Source organism: Impatiens glandulifera, chromosome 4 (assembly GCF_907164915.1).
Source record: "Impatiens glandulifera chromosome 4, dImpGla2.1, whole genome shotgun sequence".
In the NCBI taxonomy this organism is placed as follows: domain Eukaryota; kingdom Viridiplantae; phylum Streptophyta; class Magnoliopsida; order Ericales; family Balsaminaceae; genus Impatiens; species Impatiens glandulifera.
The window spans coordinates 9,587,960-9,611,136 of NC_061865.1; the positions used below are offsets into that span (position 1 = coordinate 9,587,960).

The 23,177-nt window shown below is 30.5% G+C and overlaps 1 protein-coding gene across 1 annotated transcript; it reads left to right on the plus strand.

The window, feature by feature from the left end:
- The first annotated feature begins 2,374 nt into the window (after positions 1–2,374).
- LOC124934678 (UDP-glycosyltransferase 87A2-like) lies at positions 2,375–21,953 on the plus strand. Its single transcript, XM_047475198.1, has 4 exons — positions 2,375–2,873; positions 2,956–3,824; positions 13,154–13,480; positions 21,903–21,953. The coding sequence occupies exons 1-4, from the start codon at positions 2,375–2,377 to the stop codon at positions 21,951–21,953; spliced, it is 1,746 nt and encodes a 581-aa protein (XP_047331154.1).
- The last annotated feature ends 1,224 nt before the right edge of the window (positions 21,954–23,177 follow it).

Genomic DNA, 23,177 nt, shown 5'->3' on the forward strand with positions numbered 1-23,177 from the left:
CTCATTTAATATTATAATCTTAATTTTTTTTTCTTTCTCATTGTTATTTAAATCATTTTCTCTCCTCTTCTTTCTTTTTTTATTATTATTTATTTTTCTTATTAATTTATTTTAATGATTTTATTTAATTATCAATTAATTATATATATAATAAATTAATTATTTATATAAAATTATAATAATAAAACATATATATATATTCTTTTCTTTTTTATATACACAAAAAAAACACAAACTAATTTAAAATATATTTCTTAATTTTATTTATATTTATTATTTAAAATAATATAATATTAATTATTTATTTATTTTAATGATTACTTATATTTTTTTTAAATAACATAAAAAAAATATATTAAAAAATATATTATATATTAATTACTTCCCTAAAATTAAATAGAATATATATATATATATATATATATATATATATATATATATATATATATATATATATATATATGAAAATAGAGTATTGGCCTCGTGAAATGCGTGGCTCCACATAAATATGGCCTCGTGAAATGCGTGGTTTGGGATAATAAATTATTACAAAAATAAAAAGGAATTAATATATAATAATAAAAGATACTTTTAAAGAGAAAAAAATGATATTAATTATACTTTACAAGGAAAAAATTATAAAATATAATCTTAATTTTTAAGGTGTCCGGATTGCCGGGTCGAGAACTGTGGTTAATTTGGATATATGTGAGAGTAAATTGATACTTGGGTCGGTTTGTGAGTTGACCCGCCCATAATATATAAAACGGTTAAAAATAAAATTAAAAATGCTATAGATATGGTTCAAACTTACAACCTAACAAAACAAGTACAACATTTTAACCAACTAGGCTAATAACACTTTATATTTTAAATTCAACCCAAAATTTGATAAACGCGTGACATTTTAACAATATAAGTTCAACTTTTTAACTAACTAATCTATATATATATAATTATGCTTAATTTTTAAAGTGTTCAGATTGCCGGGTCGAGAACTGTGGTTAATTTGGATATATGTGAGTAAATAGATACATGGGTCGGATTGTGGGTTGACCCGCCCATAAATTTAAAACGGTTAAAAATAAAATTAAAAATGTTATAGATATGGTTCGAACTTGCAACCTAACAAAACAAGTACGACCTTTTAACCAACTAGGCTAATAACATTGTATATTTTAAATTCAACCCAAAATTTGATAAACGCGTGACATTTTAACAATATAAATTCAACTTTTTAACTAACTAATCTATATATATATATATATAATGATGCTTAATTTTTAAAGTGTCCTGATTGCCGGGTCGAGAGCTGTGGTTAATTTGGATATATGTGAGAGTAAATGGATACTTGGGTCGGATTGTGGGTTGACCCGGCCATAAATTTAAACGGTTAAAAATAAAATTAAAAATGCTATAGATATGGTTCGAATTTGCAACCTAACAAAACAAGTACAACCTTTTAACCAACTAGGCTAATAACACTTTATATTTTAAATTCAACCCAAAATTTGATAAACGCGTGACATTTTAATAATATAAGTTCAACTTTTTAACTAACTAATCTATATATATATAATGATGCTTAATTTTTAAAGTGTCCGGATTGCCGGGTCGAGAGCTGTGGTTAATTTGGATATATGTGAGAGTAAATGGATACTTGAGTCGAATTATAGGTTGACCCGTCCATAAAAATTTTACCGTAATATTTTTTTCACGGTTTTTATATTATCACTCTAGCAAATGCACGGAATACGTACTAGTTAAAATAATAGGAATGATCGGTAGGAGCGGGATATAAAATGGCTTAAAAATCTAAAACTCAATAAAGTTCAAATAAATCTCTCCAAAGCTCAATTAATCATGGACAAGTTGGTGGTGGCCATACCCTATCCCGCCCGTGGACACATTAACCCGATGATGAAGTTTTGCTCACTCCTCTCCTTAAAGGGTATTTCGGTCATTTTAGTCCTCACCGAGGAATGGCTAAGTTTGATCGGAATTTTAAATTCAACCCAAAATTTGATAAACGCGTGACATTTTAATAATATAAGTTCAACTTTTTAACTAACTAATCTATATATATATAATGATGCTTAATTTTTAAAGTGTCCGGATTGCCGGGTCGAGAGCTGTGGTTAATTTGGATATATGTGAGAGTAAATGGATACTTGAGTCGAATTATAGGTTGACCCGTCCATAAAAATTTTACCGTAATATTTTTTTCACGGTTTTTATATTATCACTCTAGCAAATGCACGGAATACGTACTAGTTAAAATAATAGGAATGATCGGTAGGAGCGGGATATAAAATGGCTTAAAAATCTAAAACTCAATAAAGTTCAAATAAATCTCTCCAAAGCTCAATTAATCATGGACAAGTTGGTGGTGGCCATACCCTATCCCGCCCGTGGACACATTAACCCGATGATGAAGTTTTGCTCACTCCTCTCCTTAAAGGGTATTTCGGTCATTTTAGTCCTCACCGAGGAATGGCTAAGTTTGATCGGACCACCAGCAGCAGCAGCAGCTCCGGTTGGAGTGGAGTATCGTGTAGCTACAGTCCCTAATGTGATACCGTCAGAAAAAGATCGATCCAAGGACATGATGGGTTTCTTCAAGGCTGTGGCCACAGAAATGAAGTCGGCTATTCATACTTTTCTCGACCGGTTAGATGATGGACCGGTTTCTTGTATAGTGGCGGATGCTATTATGACGTTCATGATGGGGTTTGGAGGGCGGCGGGAGGATACTCTTCCTCCGGTCGCGTCTTTATTTCCATCGCCGGCATCTATGTTCTTTGCTTATTACCATTTTGACCTCATAATGGCCGCCGCGCGTACCCAAGTCATTGCCAACAGCAACGACACAGGTTTAATTAGTTTTATTTTTTAAAAACTTATTAATTATGTTATTTTATATTTTATATACCTTCTTCTTTTTTTTAAAAAAAGTGGAGGAGAAGGATACTATGGTGATAATTGACAATATTCCATTCGAGTTCCCAGTTAAATCTGTGGAAATCTCATTTGCAAACCTTGGAAATAGCCTTGTCAACAAAGGCATTCAATCCATAGTCCAAACAGCAACAACTACACATGCCATTCTCATTTCAACATATGAAGAACTTGAACCCGAATTCATTAATGCATTGAGAGACCGTCTTCCCATTCCCCTTTATGCATTCGGTCCTTCCATCCCATACTTGTCCCTCGAACTCAAACACAACAATTGTCAACACGAACCATCCTCGATGTATATCGATTGGCTCGATGCCTGTCCTAAAGCTTCCGTCCTATACATTTCTTTGGGTAGTTTTGAGACAGTGTCGGATGAGCAAATGGAGGAGATCTCCAAAGGGTTACAAGCTAGCAAGGTGAGATACATTTGGAGTGTTAGAGGCGACTACACCTCGAGTTTGAAAGAAGATTGTGGGGAATTAGGTCTTATTGTGCCATGGTGTGACCAATTGAAGGTATTGTGTCATCCATCTGTTGGAGGTTTCCTTACTCATTGCGGATGGAATTCTGTTATGGAGGCTATCTTTGCAGGAGTACCCATGCTTACATTTCCTCTAGTTTTAGACCAAGTCCACATTTGCAACATAGTATTGAATCATTTGCGAGTTGGGTTGAAGCTCAAGGAGGTTAGATACGAGGATGATCAAAACATAGTGAGTAGAGAAGAAGTCGCAATGAATGTTGTAAGGTTAATGGACTTGAATGAGAATGAAGATGTTCATCATGATGTGAGAAAGAGAATAAAAGAGCATCAACAAAACTGTCAAAAGGCTATACAATCTGGCGGATCAATTGATGTTAATGTTACTAGTTTTATTCAAAATATTGTTAAGAATAATTAGTTAAATAATTTCTATAAAAAAAAACTAAATAGTGTGAATGTCTTGTATGTTAATTTTCTTTGATCTCATGTGTTGTATGCTGTTGAGTATCTTGTTTTTTTTAATTGCTTTTATGCCTTAACAAAAAATTGTTAGTTTATTATTTATGGTTATTTTTAAATAATTTGGTTGGATTAGGGACTAAAATTATTTTACTCGGATTGAGTTGGACCTCTTCCCGATTGATTAATACACCGGGATCATGTTAAAAATGATCCATGTGAGTAAAGAAAACTTTTTATGCCTTCAAATTGAAAGATGAAAGCTCCAAAAGAAATCACAAAACCTGTAGTGATATTCTTAGTGTTCGTCCGAGAAACCTAGGTATTTGACCAATGATTTTGCCTTAGTCTAGTTTTTGACCGAAAAAACCAGTATCCTCTACACCCGAGATATGAACGCATGTATGATCTAAACCCACCCAAGAATTTTGTAATTTTATATATATACGGGTTTGATTGGTTGAGATTTGAAGGGTAGAGATAAGGATTGATACTGGTTTAATTGAGTTTGGATAAAAATGAAATTATTTGATTTAATTTTAATAACAATTAATTTTTAAAAGTTTATTAATTATTTTACCCTTTAAATTTATGAGAGAATATATTAAATAAATGGTATTTTATTATTTTATTAATAAAATGAATGATGAGATAAATAAAGTGAGATGTGAGAAGGTTTTGAATAAAATGTCAAAACAAAAATATAATATCAAACTAGTGTATTCACTATTCATTACTATTATTTTGTTAGAGTTTATTTGATTATGATTATTAAGATAATAATGTTTTTAGGATTTGTTTGATATGAATATACGAGTACTTTTATAATTTGTGGATATTTTTGTCCCTCAAATTGTGTTTATTTATTTTATGTACAATAATATTTTATAATAAGTAATTAATTCTTTAAAATAATTAACATAAAGGTATTGTCGTTGAATACATATTCCAACATCCAACATTTTAAGAATAATAATAGTAATATTATTTTTCTATTAGGTCATTTTTTAAATCACATTCTTGTACATATTTTTTTCGTTCACTCTTTATAAGACAATTTTAAAAAAAAAAAGTTAAGCTTACATTAACAATAATTTATGGATTTGTCCTGTCGTGTACCAGATTTTGAATTCTCACGCTGACTTGATTTTCGACCGAAAAAACCAACAACCGCCTAACATCCAACTGAGGAAATCATTCTGGCTTGGTTTGATCGAAAAAACCAGTCAGACACGGTCTTCGATTTGTTGACTTTGGTTCAAAACCAACCCAAACTCACACGTCCGACTTGATTCGCGAGTCGAACACCTACCTTAAGGGTCTATTTGTTTGAGATTTTAACTTCTAATTATTTTTTAACAATAAAAAGTCCTGAACTATTTAAAAAATAGTCAGAATAAAAAGAAAACGATTTTAAAATATTTTCACAAATTTCTTTTTTAATAAAGGCTTGATTGAATTTATATTTAAATTCTAACACCTTAAACTGATATGTTTTAGGTATTTTTTTCAATAATTCTTGACATCAATGGTAAATACTAGCATTTAAATATTATTTTATAATTTTAAATGAAAAAAAACTCATATATACATGTCTAGAACTTGAAAAATAATTAGTTAAATAAAACGTAATAAAACTGTTAGATAAAATAAGACCGGTTAATAGAACTTAACACAAATAAACCTCATATGCAGGAACAGACAAAGAACCGGACCGGTCAAATCACTGAACCGGTTAAGAAACTCAACCGGTCAACTACATAAACTGACCAGAAACGTGACCACACAAAGAAGGCAAGATCGGTCAAAACAGAAGGCAGGAAACGCAAGACAGTCGGTCGGTTATTTAAAAGTCAAGGAATAACCGGAAGTCATTCGGTTAACACACGTAACCGATCAGCATAAAAAGATACTTAGGGTATCTGTTGAGAATGATACCAAAGGAACATACTGAACATTGCCATATTCATACAAGTCTGAGGACAGTCTGCAGGCTGCAGAAGACCGTCCTACAAGATCTTTCCACTTCAGGATAAATCAGAAAGATAATCTTCCAAGTACATACAATTGTCTAACCGACAGTCACCATATTGAGTAAAAGACAAACCTAGTCGGGTTGTCCTACATACTGGAAGATTAGACCGCCAGGTCTCAATCACTGAACCTCTGCTCAACTAATCAAATTCAAGGAAAAGAAATATGACCGTTGGCATATTTCACCTATAAAAGGAGGAGCAGAAGAGGAGTAAATGTGGGACACAGTGGACAATTAATTTACAAGTGATAAGATTGTGTTCTATCTCTAGAAAGCTCAAGCGCTAAGTTGAAGTGTGTATTTACAATTTCGGTTAAAACTGTACAAGTGTTATCGAGCAGGAAATAAGTCTCGATCGGATTGTGTTTGTATTCCTTAGTGAATATACTTCTCGCGGTTTCGAGAGGAAGGGGTGACGTAGAAGCTTTATCTCCGATCATCCATAAAAAACCTGTCTTGTTATTTACTTTCTGCTTACTTTACTCTATTACCGATCTGTGCTAACCTACTTATACCGCTATAACCGACTCTACATTACCTAAACCGAATTCCTAAAATCCAAAACCGACCCAGCAACTTCCAAACCTGTCTTACTCAAAACCGGTTCTGCCTATCTTGTGAGTGTGCCGCTTCAACCTGAAACAAACCACTTCCGCGCTTGAACCTGGTTCAAGGGTTTGTGACAGTTTGTGTAGTATTGAAACCCCGGTATTAATCTTTAATCGGATTAATCACCACCTTTGAGTGAGACGCGCTGACGGCCAGACCCCGGTCCCCCAGCCGCGACCTAGATCCTAACAATTGGTATCAAAGCAGTTAGTTTCAATACTCAAGCAAGCATGTCGTTCGATAGGCCCCCTATGCTAGAAGGTGATGACTTTGCCAACTGGAAGGCATGCATGCATCTACACTTAATCACCATGGATGATGAGATGCAGTTCATCATAGCCGAAGGACCGATAATCATTGACAAGGACAGGAAGGATTGGACAGCTGAAGATAGGAGAAGAAACAATCTGGATAACCATGCTAGAAACCGGATTTCCAACGGTGTGGACAGAAACACGTATTGCAAGATCAAAGACTGCAAAACCGCAAAGGAAACATGGGAAACCGTTATTCAAATCAATGAGGGAAATGAAAGAACCAAGGAAAACAAGGTAATGGTGGCTACTCAGAAGTTTGAAAGCATCAAGATGAAACCGGCAGAAACAATGAGAGAATACAGTGACCGGTTCACAGGTGTGTTAGACGAACTAGCAACTCTTGGCAAGAGGTATGACAACAAGGAGGTCATCATGAAAGCGTTAAGATCTCTTCCAAGTGCGTGGGATATAAAGACAATGGTGATGAGGGAATCAAACTGCCTAAGTAAGATGAAACTACACGATGTATTTGAAGACTTTAAGGCATATGAGTTTGAAATGAGATCTAGGACTGAAGAAGAAGTCTCAGCCTCAACCTCAACCAGAGCATTGATTACATCCACAGAACCGGTTGTACCTGCACCGATCAGAACCGCTGAACAGTTCACTGAGGATGCCATGGCAATGCTGGCACATAAATTTGGGAGATTCATGAAGAGAAGTCAACCGACAAACAACTACAACTACGGTGATAAATCAAACGTAAGGTGTTATAACTGCAACTGTCTGGGACACTTCAAGTGGGAATGCAGAAAACCGAGAAGGGATGACCGAAAACCGGACAATCAAAATAACCGAAATAACTATCAACAAACCGGTGAAGGGAGTGAGGTTCATAAAGTACTAATAGTTGATGATTGAGGAAGCTTATGGGCTCACAGTGACAGCGATGATGAACTCACATGCCTCATGGCAAATGAGGAACAGATATTTGACTCTCCTTGTGAAGAATTTACTAAAGATGAGTTATATAATGCATTGAATGATATGGTAGCGGAATATAAGAACCTGTTAACTTTATTACCTAAACAACCTAACTTTAGAGCCGACCTCATAGTACTCATCTTGACCGAACCAGAGATCATAGAACCTGATGAAACCCCTACCTTAGAAACCGAGCTAGCACCTGAACCATCACTTAAGACCGAACAGTCTAATGAGCCAGTTCGAGAATTGACCAAGGAAGAAAATGCCCGACTCCAGTATAAAATGGCCGCATATAAAAGATCTAGTGACATGGTAAGAAAGATGTGTAGTTATAAAAGACACCCTTTTTGCATGTTTGGCTTAGGATACAAAAACGATAGATCCAAAAACCAAAAACCCGTAGACAAAGTAAGGCTCTCGAAGGATGACCTCCCTTTTATAAGTTTTGTCAGAAGTTCCCTAACCGCTGAAGAGGAATTAACAGCATATTATACGGAAGAAAAACTAACCTATGTAGGTCCAACTGACTCTGAAAAATGGCTTCACCCTGAGAAAAGGAAAGCCAACATGTTCAAAAATAGGAGAGTCAATCCACAACCGCATAGGACAAACCAAAGATCATCCACACACAAGGCCTTCTTAGGAAAACCGAAAGACCCAAAACCGAGTGTCAGAAAGACAGTTAAAACCTTAACCAGGAAAGCTGTCCGGTTTGTCAAGGTCTGGATACCCAAGGGACTAATCGCCTGTGGACCCAAGTAAATGTGGGTACCAAATAGTTGTAAATATGTACATTTTGCAGGATATAAAGAAACGGCTAGGAAACTCTGAATGGTACTTGGATAGTGGTTGCTCCAGGCATATGACCGGAAACAACAACCTTTTAGCCGATATCAGAATAGAAACCGGTGCACTAATCACTTTCGGTGACAACTCAAAAGGTAGAACTGTGGGCAAGGGTAAGATTGTCCATGGTAACTTAACAATTGATAATGTACTCTTAGTTGAAAACCTACGTTTTAACTTGCTAAACATTAGTCAAATGTGTGATGCTGGATACACTGTAGAATTTCTCAAACATGCATGCTTAGTTAAGAACTCTCAAGGTATCATACTTCTAACCGGAAATAGGCTAGGAAATATTTACAAGGTAGACTGGAAAACTAAAGTAGAATATCCTGTCTGCATGATAGCCAAGACCGATCAAACCTGGTTGTGGCATAAAAGACTAAACCACTTAAACATGAAAACCTTAAACTATATTCGCGGTAAAAAGTTGGTTGAAGGAGTTCCCGACATAGTATTTAATAAGGATAAGGTTTGTTCAGCATGTCAAATGGGTAAACAAACTAGGTCAACCTTTAAGAGTAAAGGACACATTCAATCTAACCGATGCTTAGATCTTCTTCACATGGATTTATTTGGACCGATTCAGGTCATCAACCTAGGAGGTATGCTTTATACTATGGTAGTTGTTGATGATTATTCTAGGTATACATGGGTAATATTCTTTAAACGCATCAAATTTAATTACACTGCTTAAACGTTTGCAAAATGAAAAATCAACACGCATTAACAGTATTAGGAGTGATAGAGGAACCGAATTTACAAATAGCACTTTAAATGCATTTCTTGATGAATCCGGTATTAGACACGAGTTGTCTAGTGCTAAGACTCCTCAACAAAACGGCCTGGCCGAGAGAAGAAACCGAACTCTCAAGGAAGCCGCACGGTCCATGATAGCCGATTCGAGTATTGCTCAAAAATTTTGGGTTGAGGCTATCAATACTGCATGTTACACACAAAACCGGTCCCTGATTAATAAGTTTCCTAACAAAACGCCTTATGAGGTATACTTTGATAGGGTTCCCAACCTTAAGTACCTTAAGATTTTCGATTGTAAATGCTATATTCATATAAATGGCAAAACCTATCTATCTGCTTTTGATTCAAAAACCGATACTGGAATCATGTTAGGTTACTCAGCGGTAAGTAAAGCATATAGAGTGTATAACAACAAAACTTTAACCGTGGAGGAATCACTTCATGTTGTTTTCGATGAATCGGTTGAAAGTAACACTGCATCATGCTTTGATCTACACAACAGATTGGAAAATAACAATATCCATTCTGATAGTGAAGATGAAATTCCGGTCTTCAGGCAGTTTGTCCATGACTAAATGGGTAATGATGAAACCCAACCGGATCAAGCTGTCCCACGACAGGAAGCTGACACTTCGGTCCAAACTGAGGAAATTGGTCGGTCTGACATCCCTGTTCAGCCTACCGATATGTCTAGCCTTGATCAAGTAAACGGTAATTTGGTAGACATCCCTGAACCGAATTTCAAAAGGAACACCAAGCATCCTCCTGAGCTAATCATAGGCGACGCTTCAAAACCTGTTCGAACTAGGCGTCAAATTCTGGAGGAATACTTCAATTCCGCTTTTATATCCCAGATTGAGCCGAAAAGAGTAGATGAAGCATTGTCAGATCCGGATTGGATCTTGGGAATGCAAGAAGAGTTAAACCCGTTCGAGAGTAATAAAGTCTGGTATCTAGTCCCTAGACCGAAAGATCAACCGGTCATAGGAACAAGATGGGTATTTAGAAATAAACTCAATGAAGACGGTTTGGTCACGAGGAACAAAGCCAGATTAGTGGCACAAAGATACAAACAGGAAGAAGGCATTGATTTTGAAGAATCATTTGCCCCTGTAGCTAGGATTGAAGCTATTAGGATTTTTCTAGCCTTTGCTGCATTCAAAAAATTTTAAGGTTTTCCAAATGGATGTTAAAAGTGAATTTTTGAATGGTGACCTACGTGAAGAGGTATACGTTGAGCAACCACCCGGTTTCAAAAATGTTGAATTTCCAAACCATGTATACCGGTTAAACAAAGCTTTATACGGTCTAAAGCAAGCTCCTAGAGCCTGGTATGACACACTAACCACATTTTTGTTAAAACATGACTTTACCATCGGTTCGGTGGATAAAATGTTATTTAAGTTTGAGAAAAAGGAACATATCCTACTTGTTCAGATTTATGTAGATGATATCATCTTCGGTTCAACCGATCCTAAGTTATGTGATAAATTCTCAACTCTGATGACTAACAAATTTGAAATGAGTATGATGGGAGAATTAAGCTTCTTCTTAGGTCTTCAGGTTAAGCAACTCGAAGAAGGAACCTTCATTAGTCAACCCAAGTACACTAAGGAACTATTAAAGAAATTCGGGATGGATACATGCTCCTCAGCGGCTACTCCAATGAGCTCATCGGTCAAATTGGACAAAGATGATGAGGGTCAAGCAGTAGACCTGACCGCTTACCGAGGCATCATCGGCTCTCTTCTATACTTGACAGCAAGCAAACCGGAGATTCTGTTTGCGGTCGGTGTGTGTGGAAGATTCCAAGCCAACCCAAAACAGTCTCACTACACAGCCGCAAAGAGAATCTCGAAATATCTTAAGGGAACTCCTGACGTCGGTCTGTGGTATCCAAAGGATTCATCCTTTAACCTAACAAGTTATTCAGATGCAGACTATGTAGGTTGCAAGGTTGATAGAAAAAGCACCAACGGAACATGCCAATTTCTAGGTGATCGGCTTGTTTCATGGCATAGCAAGAAACAAACATCAGTTGCCACATCAACCGCAGAAGCTGAATACCTGGCAGCCGGAAGCTGTTGTTCACAACTTCTTTGGATCCAACAACAACTGAAGGATTTCGGTATCACAGCCGAAGAGTCTCCAATCTTCTGTGATAACACAAGTGCCATAGCAATCACCTACAACCCGATTCTACACTCTAGAACCAAGCACATTGACATAAGACACCACTTCATTCGGGAACATGTCATGATGAAGCATATCTGGCTGGAATACATACCGACAGATCAACAAGTAGCCGATATCTTCACAAAGCCTCTGCAGGAAGCTAAGTTTTCTCAATTCAGACTCACACTCGGTTTAACCGACATTAGTCAGATTATTCCTAAGGATGCTTAAAAGGGAAATCGGTTCGGACAAATAAAACCAGTACTTCCTCCTAAATTGTCGGACTTCAAATTTCCCAAGGTATCTATGGAAGAACCGCCTGGTCTATTAGACAGAGTAAACCGACCGGTTATTTAGTGCATGCACCAAATAACCGCATCGGGACGAACAACTGATAACTGATCGGTTCGGAAATAGTTTATCTTAGATTATTTGGTCTTCGAACAAAAGTGGAATAATTACTTGTGTTTAAAACTTATCTGTCCTGAAAAATTATCTTTTTAAAGTAAAATGGTCACACCTAAAAAGACGTGAAATTTGATATTTTTCATGGTCTAGGTCTATGACCAACATCTTAGGCTGTAGACATGCTTATTTCATGCAAAACTCTTTATCCTATGGTTAATAGACATTATTACCTGTGATACACTGGATAATAAGATCCTCTCTCCACTAGTATATAAGTTGAACAAACCTTAAACAAAATAATCACAAGTTATAACTCATCCTCTCACTAAGACAAAATGTCTCAGTTTCCAAACATCATTCAAGTGGATTTCAAATCTGCTCAAAGCACTGAGCATTATGAAATCTTCAAGATGATCAAGTCACTTGAAGATACTGGTCTCCAACATTTTCTAGATGACAAACATGTCATCTATTCTGAATCGGTCCTGGAATTCTTTTACAACGCTAGGGTTTTTCGTGGAACTCCTCACTTTGATACACACATTCAGTCAAAAGTGGGAGGGATCGTATTCGACTTCACCGAAAATGACTTCGCAAGATGCTTTGATCTACCAAAGCAAGGGCTGACCGACCTCAATGTACCGGCTGAACTAAAAGCCGAGATCTCCTTAGCCTTTGCCCGATCAAATCAGCCAGTTGATGACCACGGTGCCAAGTCAATGTTGAAAGATGAATACCAGCTTCTCAACGACGTGATCGGTCGAGGCATCCTGGGAAGGGATGTGACCAACACGTATTGCATCGCTGCCTTCAACATCATGGCCGCTATAACCACTGGCACACCGGTCAACTGGTCAAGGGTACTGTTCGACGTCATAATCTGGATGATTGGCGTTCGAACAGTCGGCCCCGTTCCTCAACTAAGTTATCTGCTTCAGGAGCTTGGAGTTCCAACCTGTCCAGGCGAGGGTTTGAACCAAGCCCAGGTACCCACCAAGGAAGTCACCGATTAATTTTATGAGCGGTTTGAAAAGGCTTGGAAGAGGAGGAACCGCCACATCAACGGTCACCAAGGTGAGATACATTTGGAGTGTTAGAGGCGACTACACCTCGAGTTTGAAAGAAGATTGTGGGGAATTAGGTCTTATTGTGCCATGGTGTGACCAATTGAAGGTATTGTGTCATCCATCTGTTGGAGGTTTCCTTACTCATTGCGGATGGAATTCTGTTATGGAGGCTATCTTTGCAGGAGTACCCATGCTTACATTTCCTCTAGTTTTAGACCAAGTCCACATTTGCAACATTGGGTTGAAGCTCAAGGAGGTTAAATACGAGGATGATCAAAACATAGTGAGTAGAGAAGAAGTCGCAATGAATGTTGTAAGGTTAATGGACTTGAATGAGAATGAAGATGTTCATCATGATGTGAGAAAGAGAATAAAAGAGCATCAACAAAACTGTCAAAAGGCTATACAATCTGGCGGATCAATTGATGTTAACGTTACTAGTTTTATTCAAAATATTGTTAAGAATAATTAGTTAAATAATCTCTATAAAAAAAAAAACTAAATAGTGTGAATGTCTTGTATGTTAATTTTCTTTGATCTAATGTGTTGTATGCTATTGATTGAGTATCTTGTTTTTTTTAATTGCTTTTATGCCTTAACAAAAAATTGTTAGTTTATTATTTATGGTTATTTTTAAATAATTTGGTTGGATTAGAGACTAAAATTATTTTACTCGGATTGAGTTGGACCTCTTCCCGATTGATTAATACACCGGGATCATGTTAAAAATGATCCATGTGAGTAAAAAAACTTTTTATACCTTCAAATTGAAAGATGAAAGCTCCAAAAGAAATCACAAAATCTGTAGTGTCTGTCCAAGAAATCCGGGTGTTTGACCAATGATTTTGCTAGTTTTTGACCGAGAAAACCAGTATCCTCTACACCCGAGATATGAACGCATGTATGATCTAAACCCACCCAAGAATTTTGTAATTTTATATATATACGGGTTTGATTGGTTGAGATTTGAAGGGTAGAGATAAGGATTGATACTGGTTTAATTGAGTTTGGATAAAAATGAAATTATTTGATTTAATTTTAATAACAAATAATTTTTTAAAATTTATTAATTATTTTACCCTTTAAATTTATGAGAGAATATATTAAATAAATGGTATTTTATTATTTTATTAATAAAATGAATGATGAGATAAATAAAGTGAGATGTGAGAAGGTTTTGAATAAAATGTCAAAACAAAAATATAATATCAAACTAGTGTATTCATTACTATTATTTTGCTAGAGTTTATTTGATTATGATTATTAAGATGATAATGTTTTTAGGATTTGTTTGATATGAATATGTGAGTACTTTTATAATTTGTGAATATTTTTGTCCCTCAAATTGTGTTTATTTATTTTATGTACAATAATATTTTATAATAAGTAATTAATTCTTTAAAATAATTAACATAAAGGTATTGTCATTGAATACATATTCCAACATCCAACATTTTAAGAATAATTTGTGGTCATTTTTTAAATCACATCTTTTTACATATTTTTTTAGTTCACTCCTTACAAGACAATTTAAAAAAAAAAAACAATTTTTTTAAGCATACCCTAACAATAATTTATGGATTTGTCCCTGTCCGGTACCTGATTGAGAATTCTCACACTGACTTGGTTTCGACCGAGAAAACCAACAACCGCCTAATATCCGACTGAGGAAATCGTTCTGGCTTGGTTTGATCGAAAAATCAGTCAGACACAGTCTTCAATTCGTTGACTTCGGTTCAAAACCAACCCAAACTCACACGTCCGACCTGATTCGCGAGTCGAACACCTAACTTAAGGGCCTATTTGTTTGGGGTTTTAATTTCTAATTATTTTTTAACAATAAAAAGTCCTGAACTATTTTTAAAAATACGAAAATAAAAAGAAAACGATTTTAAAATATTTTCACAAATTTCTTTTTTAATAAAGGCTTGATTGAATTTATATTTAAATTCTAACACCTTAAACTGATATTTTTTAGGTATTTTTCTCAATAATTCTTGACATCAATTACAAATACTAACATTTAAATATTATTTTATAATTTTAAATGAAAAAAAAAACTCATACATACATGTTTAGAACTTGAAAATTAATTGGTTAAATAAAACATAATAAAACCAAATTTTATAACATATATTCAAAATTTTATGAATTAGAGACGGTTTTTTAATGGGTGCGGAAGATATAACGCGAAAGTCTTTATCCGAGTATTACCAAATATCGAACTCAACAGAATCTCTAATAAAATTAGGTTTATACACGTATACAAATATTTTATTGATTTTAAATTATAAATTAATTGGGACTCTCTAATCAAATAAATAATCATTTTAATCAATTATTTTTGATTAATTTAAAAAGAAAGATTTCTTTTAATTAAATTGTAATTTGATTAATTTAATTTAAAAATTATTTTTGATAAAAAAATTAATTATTTTTATAATAAATTTTAAAATGTCAAAATATATTTTTGTATAAATCTTTTACATAAAAAAAAATTGACACGTAAATCGAGGCTAAATAAATTCTGAAATAAAGTCTTTTACAAGGCTCTTCATATGAATACATTATGAAACTTTATTTGAGATAATGCTTAAAATTGGATTGTCGGTAGAGACTGGTTAATTTGAATCTTAGCGTGAGAGTAGATGTCTACGTCCCGTATTGGTGAAACAATGGGTCGGTTTGAATAAGAAAACGAATAAAACTTTTTATATTCCTTTTTTCATTTTACTCTTTAATTAATAAATAAAATGTATAATCAACCTTAACAATTTAATAAATTTTAAGAATAAAAATTTAATTTAAGTATATTAGAATAATAAGGGTTCAAAATATTTTTAAATTAAAATCAATTTAATGATTTCATAAATTAAATTGAATAGCAGAAGTTGATTGGATCGAGCAATTAATTTGTCTCTCGATAATCGCTGATAAACTTTAGCGTTTCTCCCACGAACGATGTCCTTAAGACTTTAACACAACGCCTAAAAGTTTTTAGAGATTCTTCTAAACTCTTTGTTTTCCTTAACTCTCAATAATGCAAATTCTTAATAGAAGAAATAAGTTTTAGAACCTCTGAACATAATAAGTCTTATTTACAGAGTTATTGACATCAAATAACTCTAAGGACTTACTTGTATGAATATAAATTACATGGACCATATTTAATTTAATTTCATTAAAATGTCTTAATGAAGATTATTGTAACCATATGTGTAATTTTAGTTCCAATGAATTAAAATACATTAAATGTCATAATGAAAACTAGGAAGATCCCCGTGCGATGCACACGGATAAAAATATATTGTTACAACGTCTCGCGTTCATTAAATTTGGTGTTGAATTTATAATATAAAGTGTTATTAGCTTAGTTGGTTAAATAGTTATATTTGTTTTTGTTAGGTTGCGAGTTCGAAACGTACCTATAACATTTTAATTTTTATTTTTAACCGTTTTAAGTTTATGGCGGGTCAACTCAGAATCCGACCCAAATATCCATTTACTCTCACATATATATCCAAATTAACCACAGCTCTCAGCCGACAATTCGAACACTTTCAAAATTAAGCATCATTATTATATATATATATAGATAACGTGACGTGTAATTACAAAGGTTTCAATGTACAGATCAATTTCAATGAATTAATTTATACACATCATCAAATGAAATAATTTACACCTTATTGTATTATATTTTATTTATTAGATGAAATTATCAATTATAATTTTAAGATTAAAACGTTGTATAAACGTCGAATTTACACGAGCTAGGAAAAATGGATTGAGAAAAATAATACTTAGTTTGAATGAGCTTATTAGCTTAAATTATTTGTATTTTTCAATTAAAACAAAAAAAAAATTATAATCAAACATTTTAGGTTTAAAACAAAAACTTCTTATTTAAGATTATAATCTTAATTTTTTTTTCTTTCTCATTGTTATTTAAATCATTTTCTCTCCTTTTCTTTATTTTTTATATTATTATTTATTTTTCTTATTAATTGTTTTTAAATGATTTTATTTAATTATCAATTAATTATATATATAATAAATTAATTATTTATATAAAATCATTATAATAAAACATATATATATATATATATATATTCTTTTCTTTTTTTTATATATAAAGACACAAAAAAACACAAACTAATTTAAAATATATTTCTTAATTTTATTTATATTTATTATTTAAAATAATATAATATTATTTATTTATTTTAATGATTACTTATATTTTTGTAAATAACACAAAAAAATATTAAAAAAGTATATTATATATTAATTAGTTCCCTAAAATTAAAAAGAATATATATAAATATATATATATATATATTCTTTTTAATTTTAGGGAACTAATTAATATATAATATACTTTTTTAATATTTTTTTTTTAATATATATATATATATTTTTTAATATATATATATATATTAAAAAAATAAATATTTATATATATATATTAAAAAAATATTAAAAAGTATATATATGAAAATAGAGTATTGGCCTCGTGAAATGCGTGGCTCCACCTAAATATGGCCTCGTGAAATGCGTGGCATGGGATAATAAGTTATTACAAAAAAATATATATATATAATAATAAAAGATACTTTTAAAGAAAAAAAATGATATTAATCATTTTTTAAAAGAAAAAAATTGTAAAGATATTAAAATAATAAAAATATCGGAGCGAGATATAAAATGAATTAAAAATCTAAAAAAATCTCATATTAAATTTTTAATCTGCTTAAAGAAATTTGATTTCTTGATAATATTATTACATCTCAGTTTAACTTAGTTGGTTTAATTCCAAGTAAAAATTTCATATAGAGATTTATTTGTATTATTCATGTTAATTATTTTAATAAGTATGGTTTTAAATGGAGTTTGGGGTTGAATTTTTTTTTATTCATTTAGACCATCTTTAATCCAAAAATTCATTTTCAAACTCATTTTGATGTAAATATCAAATCAAACAATAATTCTCCTCCAACTAAAAAACTCATTCTCAAACCCAAAAGAATATCCTTATAATATTCTTCTTTGCATCAACTTTTATAACATTTTAATATCATTCCATATATTTTATATTGATATAAATTACACTACAATATTTTAATATCAACTAATTATTTAAATTTCAATATAATAATTATAAAAATTCATAAATTATAATACATATACTAAAAAATATACACCTAAAATAAAAATAAAAAATTATTTGTAGAAATAAAAAGGAGATAAATTTTTAAAATAAAAATTATTCTTATTTTGTGTATTATTTTAATGTATTTTTGTAATTTTTATAATTATATTTTATATTTTATAATTTATAATTTATAATTTTTATATTTTATAATTATATTTAATACAAAATAAAATATGATAATACACACAATAAACATTATAAAAGAATATTGTACAAAATAATAATAAAAAAAACATTATTAAAAAAATAAACATCATTAAATATTATTTATTATTATAATTTTTTAACATTATTATAATTTTTTAATATTATTATAATTTTTTTAACAATATTATAATTTTTTTAACATTATTATAAATTTATGTTATATAAAATATATTATATAAATGAATTTATTTTATATAAATAAATTAAAATAATAAATTATATAATAAGTTTAATTTATAAAATGTACTTAATTTAAGTCTAGGGGTTAAATTAAACCAAAAAAAAAAGTTTTGAGTTTAGCTACCGTACAAACAGCAAATATGGGTTTGTAGGAGAAAGAAAATAATGAAGAAAATAAGGAAAACCCGGGTTTGGGTATTGGTATCGGTTGGAGGGATAAAGATGATTTAAATATGAGATGATTTAAATATGAGTTTGGGGTTAGGTTGGAGATGGTCTTAAAACTTATTTTTGTTGTAAATATTTTTTAGAATATTAATTTTGATAAAATAATATTTTGAAATATATTTTAATTATGTATATTAACCAATTAAATAACAGTTTTAATTTTAAGTGTTTCTAAACCGATCCAATATCTTTACATTTTTTTCATTCTAATTATCTATTTACATAAAATATTCATTTTGGTTTTCAACCTAAATGTTTAACTTTTCAAACTTAACATATTTTATTAATTTATTTTTAAATTAACCTAATTTATTTTTTCAAAAACTTTCTTGACCAGCTTGAAGTAGGGATGGCAACGAGTACTGCCCATCGGGTAAATAAATACTCATTCCCGAACTCAATTTTCAAATTACTATCCGACCCCAACCTCGAACCCGACGGGTATCTCTATTTATATCATTATCTCTGATTTGTCGGGTACCCGATCCCCGATGAGTACTCATTACCACCCATTACTCGATATTAAATATTAAAAAATTATATTTTAAATAACTAAAATTATATAAATTAAATATAATATGTTACTACAAAATATAATTAACCTAAAACTATTAATAAATATCATATCCTTAAACAATAGATAGAAAATCATTCACACTATATAATATAAATTCATACCTACTACATGATAAAAATTCATCCATACTACATAATAAAAATTCATCAAATAAATTTAAAAGTGATACAACATAATTCTTAAATAAACACAAAAACTTTAAAAATTATCAAATTAGTTTTTTCAAAAAAAATATCATTCCTGAATACACTTCTTCAACACAGATAAATTACAACTTACAAAATTAATAAATAAATAAATCAACATTAACAAATACAAAAAAAAAAAAAAATTAAAAGTAAAGTATTTAACTAATAACATAACTCAAATTTTAGACAAAAATAATAAATAACTAATATATTAAACTATTATTCTCTAAATATAGTTAAACATAGTATTTAAAAAACTCTTTTATTGTTGAACTAATATATTGAATTAAATATATTAACCTTTAAAATTCTTTAAAAAACTCATTAACCTTTTAATTTTGCCTTATAAAAAATAAATTTATTTATTATATTACTTTATTAAATTATATATTATTTCATAAAAAATATTTAATAATATTAATATTTTATTATAATTTACAATACTAGTTTGTAAGTTGCAAAAAAATCATACACATTATATATGTATAATGAAAGTATGTCCCATTATCGGATATATCAATTATATATATATAATAGGAAAATGTCTAGTAATAAAGAGATTCTACGTATTAAATAAAAAAATTAGAAATAATGAAAGTATTACGTAGAATTTATAGAAAAAATTAACTATGTTGCTTTTAAAAATGTTGCTTTTAAAACAGAAGAAGCTACAAAACAAATATCAAAGATTAGGTTAATAAATAAATATAAGATTGTAAAAGTTGAAAAACATATATAACTTTATTAAATGAAAAGATTAATTACTTGCATAGTTGTGTAACTTATTTGGTAGAGATTGAAAAATATAACATTTTTTGTTATTGGAGATTTTGAAACAAAATTAGAAGAAAGTTGAAGAAGATAGAAGTTGAAGACTTGAACTATTAAAGTAAGGTTGAATGGAGATACTATGAGAGGGAAACACTTATTACAAATGAATAAAATCATGTTAAGCCTGATGTGCCTAGAAAATGATATTAGACGTGATGTTAAGAGTAATGATAAAATAATTAATATATTTATTTAATGATATTTAGTAGTTACTATTTCTGAAGTGGAATTTGATAAGTCACTTAAATTTTATTAATATATATATATTAATATTAGTATATACAGGTATCGGATTTGGGTTTCCAACACTCCTCATTCCCGACCCTGAACCCAATCGGGTACCATTTTTCACTCCCCGACCCGATTCCAAACCCGATTTAAAATACCCAAACTCGATCACCGGGTACCCACGAGTATCGGATATACGGGTACCCATTGTCATCCCTAGCTTGACGTACCAATTTCTTATATCTTAATGGATATCCGCGTCATCTATATTTTTTTTGTTACTATTTTTACCTCATTATTGTTAAATCTCATTTAAGCTCACTTAAACGTATGTACTTGTATAACTAGCTCACTTAGACGTATGTACTAATAAAAGGTTATTTAAACGTATCTACTATAAAAAATTGGCTCATTTAGCCTCTTTTAGTAACCATGGTTAACTTTTATTTTTAAATTTATATATTTTAATTAAATATTAATATATTTTCTCTTTCTTTTCTTTTCATTTATTATTTCATTTATTACTAATAAATGAACCCTCTATTTTTATCTTTTTTATAATTTTTTATTATTTCTATATGAGTATTTATGATTGATTATTTTTATTTTATTTTATATATATAAGCATTCATCATTAATTATTTTAACTCTATATTTCTTCTTTTTTATATATTTTTTTTATATTCACATTAATTATTAATTATTTTAAAATTGTTTAATCCCAATAATTGAATATAACAATGAAAATTCTTTCAGCAATAAAAATCCTTCAACACAAAAATAAATTAATTAAGAATTAAGAATTGAATAATAATAAAAACGGGAAGAATGTCAATTTTACACACCAAGTTGTAAGAAAGTGTCAAATTTACTCATTAAGTATCAAAATTTTATTTATATATACTAACTTGTCAAAAAGTGTCAAATTTATTTAAAATAATAGAAAAGTTAAACGGAGTTAAAATTTTTGCCACATTTAATATCTATATATTTCTTATTTGTTTTTAATTTAAATTAGTTTAATTCTTTTTCCATTCAAAGTTTCAAACAAAACATCCAAAAATTTTTTATCCATTTTTTCTCTCTCTTTACCCTCAATTCTTCATTTTCTTCTCATTGTTCCTCTTCATCTCTATTTCTGAAATCTCTATAATGTTCACGAACACCATTTCTATAGCTCTAATTGTTTATTCTTGTTTAGGTTATAGCTGGAATTAAAATTGATATGTTAGAGTATGAGTTACTGCAATGAAGATTAAATTATGAAATAATGAACTAATCATTTAAAAAAATCTTTTTTTCTCAACTTTTTTCAGAAAATTAAAGAACTAGCTATGTCGACGTCAAATAATAATATTGTGACGGAAGAACAATCAAGTGGCCAAAAAACTGTGACGACGGTGAAGGTGGCAGAACAGCCGATGAAGTGTTCGAGATGCGATTCTCTGAACACAAAATTTTGTTACTACAACAACTACAGCCTCGTGCAGTCGAGGTATTTTTGCAAGACTTGTAGAAGGTACTGAACAAAAGGTGGGGCCCTCCGTAGTGTATCCGATCGGCGGTGACTGTCGGAAAAACAGGAAAATAAAATCTTGATCTAGGCTTTCAAATGGAGTTGATTCCAAAGATTTCGACGATTCTTCATTAGATATGATTAATGGTGGGTTAAAATTCTTCCATGGTATTAATGGGATCCCACCTGCTATGGATTTTAGACTTTTATTTCATAATAATTATTCATATTAAAGAGGAAGATGAAAAGTTAGAAGAAAATAAAAAGTTGGGGGTAAAGAGAGAAAAATGGACAAGGAAAAATTTGAATATTTTGTTTGAATGAAAAAAATTAAAGTAATCTAAATTAAAAACAAATAAAAAATAGGTGGATATTAAATGTGGCAAAAATTTTAACTCTGTTTAACTTTTCCGTTATTTTGAATAAATTTAACACTTTTTGATAATTTAGTATATATAAATAGAATTTTGATACTTAATCAGTAGATTTAACACTTTCTTACCACTTAGTGTGTAAAATTGACATTATTCCCTAATAAAAACTCATTCATCAATCACTAAAAGAGTAATAATCAAGACAAAACAATTCTTTTACTACTAATATAAGTCGTGAATAAAAATTAAATAAAAAATTATTAATTTCATTTTTATTTATATTAAACTATATAAGAAAAAATCCTTTTTCATTTTTATTATATTAAATTAAATAAGAAAAAATTCTTCAAAAAAATATTACAGTAAAACATAAATTTCATAAATAAGTTGTTAAATTTTAAAAAAAATATAAGAATTTAAGAAATATGAGAAATAAAAATTAATAAAAAAAGATGAAATATAAAAGAGAAATTAATATTAAAATAATAAAAAATTTAAGAATAAAATAAATTACCTAGTTTAATTAATGAAAAAGAAGGTAAGAGAAAATATATTAATATTTAATTAATAAATATATAAATTTAAA